The sequence below is a fragment of the Triticum dicoccoides genome, chromosome 4B (assembly GCF_002162155.2).
Source record: "Triticum dicoccoides isolate Atlit2015 ecotype Zavitan chromosome 4B, WEW_v2.0, whole genome shotgun sequence".
NCBI lineage: Eukaryota > Viridiplantae > Streptophyta > Magnoliopsida > Poales > Poaceae > Triticum > Triticum dicoccoides.
The window spans coordinates 271877851-271884824 of NC_041387.1; the positions used below are offsets into that span (position 1 = coordinate 271877851).

Genomic DNA, 6974 nt, shown 5'->3' on the forward strand with positions numbered 1-6974 from the left:
GCGCATATCCCACCCTCCCCACAGCCGGCACCACAGCGTCCTATTCCCCGCCCGCGTCCAAACCCTAGCCTGTACCCCTGCCTCTGGGGGATTCCAATTCTTGGCCATTGGGAGGAGGTAGCCAACGGATGGGAAGGTCGGGCGGAGGAGAAGGATGAGGGGATGTGGCTGCGAGCATGCCACCGGCCGTGCCGATTGGGTGGGAAGCGAAGCCGACAGCGGTGGCGGTTTCGATCTGTCATCTGCTACCAGCGCCGCCACAGGGACGGATGACGGCATATGAGGTGAGCATGATCCCTCGCATCTTCCCATTCCTTCTCCGCCTTGTATCAATGCACGCAGATGGCTGCAGGGGCGGCGGGGGGGCGGGCTCATGATGGGCTACGGGACTGCATGGCGTCCGGTCATGGGTTCCGGCGGCGCCAAGCCATACATCTGAGCCACCGTCTCCACTTTGTTTCCTCCATGGTTTGATCTGTAGCTTTACCCTACTACCTCCCTCCATCTCTCATGTAAGCTAGAGCTCGAGGCGGTGAAATCCCTCTCAAGTGGCAGAGGTTGACAACCTTGACATCTTTAGAGATTCTATGTGTGCAGTTTTAGTTGTGCACACCAATCGTTTGATGAATTACTAAAAGAAATTGTACATCTTTTTGTTGTATGTTTGAAGCAGGTAAAATGTAATTTAGCAGTGTTTCGAAAATCATTCATGAAAGCTTTTGAAAATGTGGTGAAGCAGTCCACTTGACAAAATGTGGTGACTGAGGTGATTTTGATTGCACTGGATGTTAATTTTGCTTAGGTTGTGTTGCTGCTCCTCTTTGTGTCTGTTTAGTCTTCCTCATTGCTTTGTTAGTGCTCAGCTTTATAGTAAGTACATTGTGGTATGGTGAGTCCCTCTCAATACTGGATGCCTTACTTCGCTTATTTAGACTATTGATTTCTTTCTGAATAATAGGTCTTTGTTCCAGTTCATAAAGGAAACCATGTAACAGTAGCAACTAATATGCTTTTCAGTTTTATTATAAATAAATTGCAAAATAAATGTCATAACATAAGTATTGAGTCTATGATTCTATATATGTATCAAACCTTGATGAACTGGTTTGGTTTGATACTATTTTAAATTTAGTTTCAGATACTGCTGAATTTCTAATTTTCTGTTACAAATGATTATGATATATGTTGCAACAACTATATGTTCAGACTTCAAATATGTTAGCAAGACACTTTAGAGCCTAGCTACATTTAGTCAGTATTTATTTCACTTCAGTGCACCATGAGGTGGTTAGCAGGGGGCCTAAGGTCGATGGCGCTGGGGAGTTATATCTTGTTTTTTGTAATGCAGTTATTTGCATCTATGTTATAAAATTACAGTTCTTTACTGTAGAGAAATCTGACAATGTTGTAGTTTCGTTGGTTCAGTCTGCAGATTTTTTCTATCTGATAACCAAGAGGGGATCGAGGCATGTAATGAGGTCAGCATGCTTTGTTCTACAATTTGTCGCTAAGTAGTAGAACTCTAAATTCTATATAACCCTCCGTGCTCACAAATACATCATTCTATGTTTCCAACACGAATTCCTCACTATTTTCGTTTTATACCCTCCCATTTAACAACTTGTTTTATACACATATTTAGATAACTAATAAATGCTACCATGGTAGTTTTGAATAATTTAGTCACTGTGATTGCTAGACCAAAATTTATTTATGAACAGGAGTATTTGGCACATCTTGACCCTGCAATATTGTCATATTATACTCACATTTTCCCATTAACGTATTAGGATTTGATACTAAGATTACTCTGCCACCTTAAACTCATGCTATGTTCTTTTGCTTGGATTATTCTGAATGCTTCTCTTGAAAGTTCCATAAAGGCCATGATAATTCAATTTAGCATACTACTTCAGATGTAAAATTTGATTGGCTGACCAACAGCACCACAAGATGAATTTTAACATCGAATTTTGTGTAAGCAAGTATCCATATTATCTTTCTGTCTGAAATGTTTCTAGGTGGTTGCTTTAGCAATGGAAGACATGATAGAATGGATGCACGGAGGAGGTCAGGTAAGCTGGCTTTATGGATGTTGTGTAGTCTTCTAACAATGTAATGTTTCTTCTGACCAGTTCCTATTGTGTGTAGCTTGGTATATTTGATGCAACAAACAGCACAAGGAAAAGAAGATATATGCTAATGAAGATGGCTGAAGGGAACTGCAAGGTATTTCGTAACATTTGGATTTATAGTAGACTTGGTTCTTTGACCTTTCTTCCGTGATTATCTTGAGCTAAAATTGTTTCATGTTGATGAAAGTTATAACATACCCCCTCTGTTCCACAATGTAGCGCATATAGATTTTTTAAGAAGTCAAACTTTACAAACTTTGACCAACTTTGTAGAGAAAAACATATGCATCTTGGATACCAAATACATATCATTAGCTACATCACAAGACATATTTTCATATTGTATATATTTTATATTGTACATATAAATAGTTTTCCATATAAATTTGGTCAAAGTTGGTAAAGTTTGACTTCCTAGGAAATCTATATGCACTACATTATGGAACAGAGGGAGTATAATATTGTCACACCACTGACAGTTTGTGGGTCAGTCTACTTAATGTGCTTTTGTGCATTGGGTACATTTCTGTCATTTGTCATCTTGGACAATGCTTGCTAACTAGATGCACTTCCTGCAGATAATATTTCTGGAGACAATATGTAATGATCAAAACATAATCGAAAGGAATGTATGCCTGAAAATTTAGCAAAGTCTTGATTATGCTGACCAGTTAGAAACTGACAATCCCTCAAAACTCACCCTGTACTTACAAATATAATATGCATAACCTTATTTCTGTGTACAAAAATTTAGGCCGGATGTGGAGGTTCTACGAGAACTACGCGCCGAGCCTTGCCGACGTGGTAGAGACGGTGGACACGATGGCCGGGATGTTCTCGCTGGTGGCCGTGGGGCGGGGAGGGCAGCAGCCCAAGGAGTTGTTGGTCGGGCTGGACGAGTGGGCGGAGGCCAGGCGGGAGTTGGGCATCATGGCGGAGATCCTGGCGTCCAATACGTCCATGGAGATGGGCTCCGTGCTCATCAAGCAGCAGCATAGGGTGCTTGTGCAGGTGCCCCAATTACCTCTGCAGAGCCGGCACACGTATTTTTTTTGGAAAAGGGGCGCAACCCCGGCCTCTGCATCAGAAAGATGCATATGGCCACATTTATTAAAAGCAAATAGGTTCAACAAAGGTCATGTAATCCATTACAAACTAGTCACCAAACGCCTCACAAAGATCGGAAAATAAAAGCCACAGCTGACATGCAAAATAAAGATAGGAAAACTAATTGCCTATCCTATTACATGACCGCCATCCAAACCGGCTGAATATAGCCCGAGCTACCATCTCCCATCGGGTAGATCCAGTAACCAAATGCTCTCTGGCCTCCGTCTGAGTGAGTAGCGACCACATCCGGATCAACGTAGTAGCTCGGAAGATAACGTGCAAAAAATGAGTATTTGTTGTTTTGTTAAAAACCAAATCATTCCTGCAGTTCCAGACTGCCCAAAGTAAAGCACTTTCTATCCCATCCAGCCACGTCCTAAATAATGAGTTGATATTATTCAGAGGAGTAATATTAAAAGCAATGTGAACAGTCCGCCAAAGAACCTTCGCCATGGGACAATCAAGAAAGAGGTGTTTGATGGTCTCGTCATGATCAGAAAAACTACATCTCATAGAACCGGTCCAATTGCGCTTTGTCAAATTATTCTTGGTTAAAATGACTTGTTTATGTACAAACCACATAAACACTTTAACCCTCAAAGGTACTTTGATATGCCAAATATGTTTGGAACTAGGAACATCTAAGTACATAGATTTAACCGTGAATTCTCCATTCCTGGTTAATTTCCATCTTAATGAATCCGTCCGTTGAGCAAGCTGCACATCCATCAGTCTTCTCACCAATTGGAGCCAGGCTTCCCAACGCACTCTGGCAAGTGTTCTTCTAAATTGGATATTGAGGGGAGTGGACCGAAGCACGGCGCACGTATATATGTACGTATGTAAGAAAGTAACATAGTGGTCGCTATAGTATATAATTCATCACAGAGAACATGTAGCTTGTGTATACTTAGACGAGTCGATTAGGATGATGCAGGTAAGATCCACACTTATCTTTTGTTCTTCCACCGTAGTGTTGATTCTACTGTCCTAACCCATAGCTCTGGGTCCATAATCCTTGCAGGAGCATTGATCTCTTGGTGCGGCGGCGCGAGGCCGCGGGAGGCCAGCCGAGTTTACCGACACGAACTCCCTGTCCTTGGACGAGGAGGTCGACAAGGACGCCATGGTGGAACTTGGCGAGGAAGAATAAGAAGAACCGGCACAAGGAGATGAGGAAGAAGTGGCAGAAGGAGGGCGTCGTCGCCAACAAGGAGGAGATAAATGTTGCAGGCCTACACTTTTCTCATCATTATGCAGTATCATGTATTTATTTTAGGAAAGGAGGCTTTAGTTGCTATGTCATGTAGAATCACTTTGAATTGGAAGCTACGTGGTTCAACTGCATCAAGTGTGAGCTCACTGGAATTTTTTTCGACATGTGGATCTAGAGTAGCATGTCTGTTGCTTTTGCTCTTTTCTAATGCTTCTATATTGCTATGATCATTTGGTTAACTATGCTTTACCAGGAGTCGGTGGTCGATACTAGCCAATTTCCTTTTTTGGACAGTATAAATGGCAGTATAACTCCGTCTATGTCTTCTAGGCATAGCTGATCCCAAGCCCGGGTAAAGGAGGACGGTTATGATAGGCTTGGCGAGCCAACGTAAAAACTAGCCAGTCAAATAGGTATGAAATCCATTTGAGCGAGAGTAGTACTAGGATGGATGACCTCCTGGAAAGTCCTTGTGAAAGGGTTTCATATCTAAGGGTTGTGATAGGCTTGGCGAGCCAACGTAAAAACTAGCCAGTCCTTTGGGTATGAAATCCATTTGGGCCAGAGTAGTACTAGGATGGGTGACCTCCTGGGAAGTCCTCGTGAAAGGGTTTCATATCTAGCCTACCCCAATTTTTTTGGGATAAAAGGCTTCGTAAGTAAGTAAATAGTATAAATGGCAGTATGTTGTTTCCTATCAGAACGTACATACCTTTTGATTTTGTGAAAATCAAAGTGATGCAATGTTTTTGTTTTCATCTGTTAAAAGTTAGTGAAACATGTGTGTGCACACTGAAACATTCATGAACTGAATAGCAGATTGAAAATCTTGGCATGTTTAGTACGACTGATTTTATCTTAGTGCATCGACATCTGTGTTTGATCTTCTTGCAGCTGCAGATGATGAATGTATTTGTCCCTTTTAGCTTCAGGTTGCTGGCACCTAGGAGAGACGGGACAGCAAAATCGGTGCTCATCCAGGATGGCGTTGATGTCCCTTAACCGAAACACAGTTCTAAGGAAGATTCTTGCAAGTGCCAGGTAAATTTCCTTTTACATGGATAACTTTGGTGAGTTGATATTTATCTTGCTTCTGCTCATCATGACCAACATATACCAAGACACTTCTCCGTACACGATAGACAAACGCACAGAGTGAGCTTTTCTCGGCGGTTCTGGTGACTGGCGCACAAGGTCTCCATTCCAGTGTGTTACCGATGAGCAAGGTAAATCCCATATGCTTGTTCACTTTGACTCTATATTTATGCTATGGTCACTTGGGGTTTATGCATATGAGCTTCTCAGTTTTGTCTATGATAGACAGAGTATAATTTTGATCGATCTTTCCTATGTAAACCACCGTACATCAATTCTGTTGCATTCTTTGATAGATCTATGTATTTGGACTAGCTTCCTGGTTTCCCTTTTCTCAATAATCTCAACCTCCATGACAGATGTGGAGACCGATCATGAGCCTCTCCTTTCACATTGGATTGTGTTTCAACTAAAAAGCTTAGGTATTCTTATTCCATCATTTTAGGATCCAAACCTGGGATGTGATTAAGTACCTGGCATTTTATTTTATTTTATTGTATGATACGGCTTTCTAATACTAATAATCCTTTTTTGTTGAGTAAATGTTTACATGTTACATATTCAAGGTTTCATGTGCTTGTGCTCTTCGATTCCATAGGTTTGATCCAGGCCTGTTGGTTGCAACTATTTTCATTTAAAAAGGCTTATGTGTGCGTAAGTTTGTTACTGATTCTGAGAGATGTAGCTAAATATAGAAATGACATGTGTCTTTGCATTAGGCAAATGGAGTTGTTCAATTCATACCTTTTATTCTTCTCAGTATTGCTTTTCTATCATCAGAATAAACATGTTTGAGATATTAAACAAGGGAACATACATGCCCTTTTGTGATGTTAACAATTTTACACCAGGTATGGTGACATTGCTAACCATGCTTTGGTAGTTGTGAAAAGTAAGAAGCTGGAATGCAAATCAAGCATCTGACTCTGACACGCATAACACATCTGTTTCAGCAGATAGGGCTGAGGAATCGGGTGGTGTATTCACATTGAAAGTTATCGGTAGATGGTTAGATTTTTTACATGCTCCATGTGCTAACACTTAGTTGTTAGAGCTGCGATTGGTGTTACTGAACAATTTTGTTTAACAAAATTGCCATATCATTGCAGGGTTTACCTCTGTGCTTCACTTTTCACGCTTCAAAAGCCTTTTCCGAGCAAGACAGGCTTAGATCTAGCTCCTGGAAGGAAAGAATGTGCCAGAGTAGATTGCAGAACACTTGCAGTTTTTTAGATGCATTGGTAAAAAGCCAATGAAAGACATTTAACTTCAATTTTACCTTTGATAATTTTCAGGATTGGTGTGTGCTGCAATAGTTTGTAATAACATCATTTCTATGAGCAACCCATCCATCCCTTTTTCTCACATGTGGGCCTTGTTCCTAACCTCACGGTTCTAATCTCTTTAGTGATTTGACA

General features: G+C 41.2%; 1 protein-coding gene across 18 annotated transcripts; it reads left to right on the top strand.

Annotated features, from left to right (window-relative positions):
* Window positions 1-6: 6 nt before the first annotated feature.
* Window positions 7-6974, top strand: LOC119295958 (6-phosphofructo-2-kinase/fructose-2,6-bisphosphatase-like). 18 transcript variants are annotated; one of them, XR_005144554.1, is made up of 8 exons: window positions 7-284; window positions 353-1478; window positions 2022-2075; window positions 2152-2229; window positions 2890-3146; window positions 4270-5687; window positions 5916-6564; window positions 6666-6974. XR_005144554.1 is itself a non-coding variant. In XM_037574385.1 (5 exons), exons 1-5 carry the CDS (start codon window positions 280-282, stop codon window positions 2780-2782), a joined length of 273 nt encoding a protein of 90 aa, XP_037430282.1. In that variant the 5' UTR covers window positions 7-279; the 3' UTR covers window positions 2783-2881. The 18 variants fall into 18 exon arrangements, 1 of the variants encoding a protein (XP_037430282.1); XR_005144555.1 differs by having other exon boundaries at window positions 4270-5502; window positions 5583-5687; window positions 5916-6974; XR_005144556.1 differs by having other exon boundaries at window positions 4270-5502; window positions 5604-5687; window positions 5916-6973.

What these genes read in the sequence shown, in the direction of transcription:
- LOC119295958 (XM_037574385.1), top strand. An exon ending in GGATCGAGGCATGTAATGAG is followed by an intron (nt 1,479 to 2,021) that starts GTCAGCATGCTT and finishes AAATGTTTCTAG; the next exon opens with GTGGTTGCTTTAGCAATGGA. An exon ending in TGGCTGAAGGGAACTGCAAG is followed by an intron (nt 2,230 to 2,713) that starts GTATTTCGTAAC and finishes CACTTCCTGCAG; the next exon opens with ATAATATTTCTGGAGACAAT.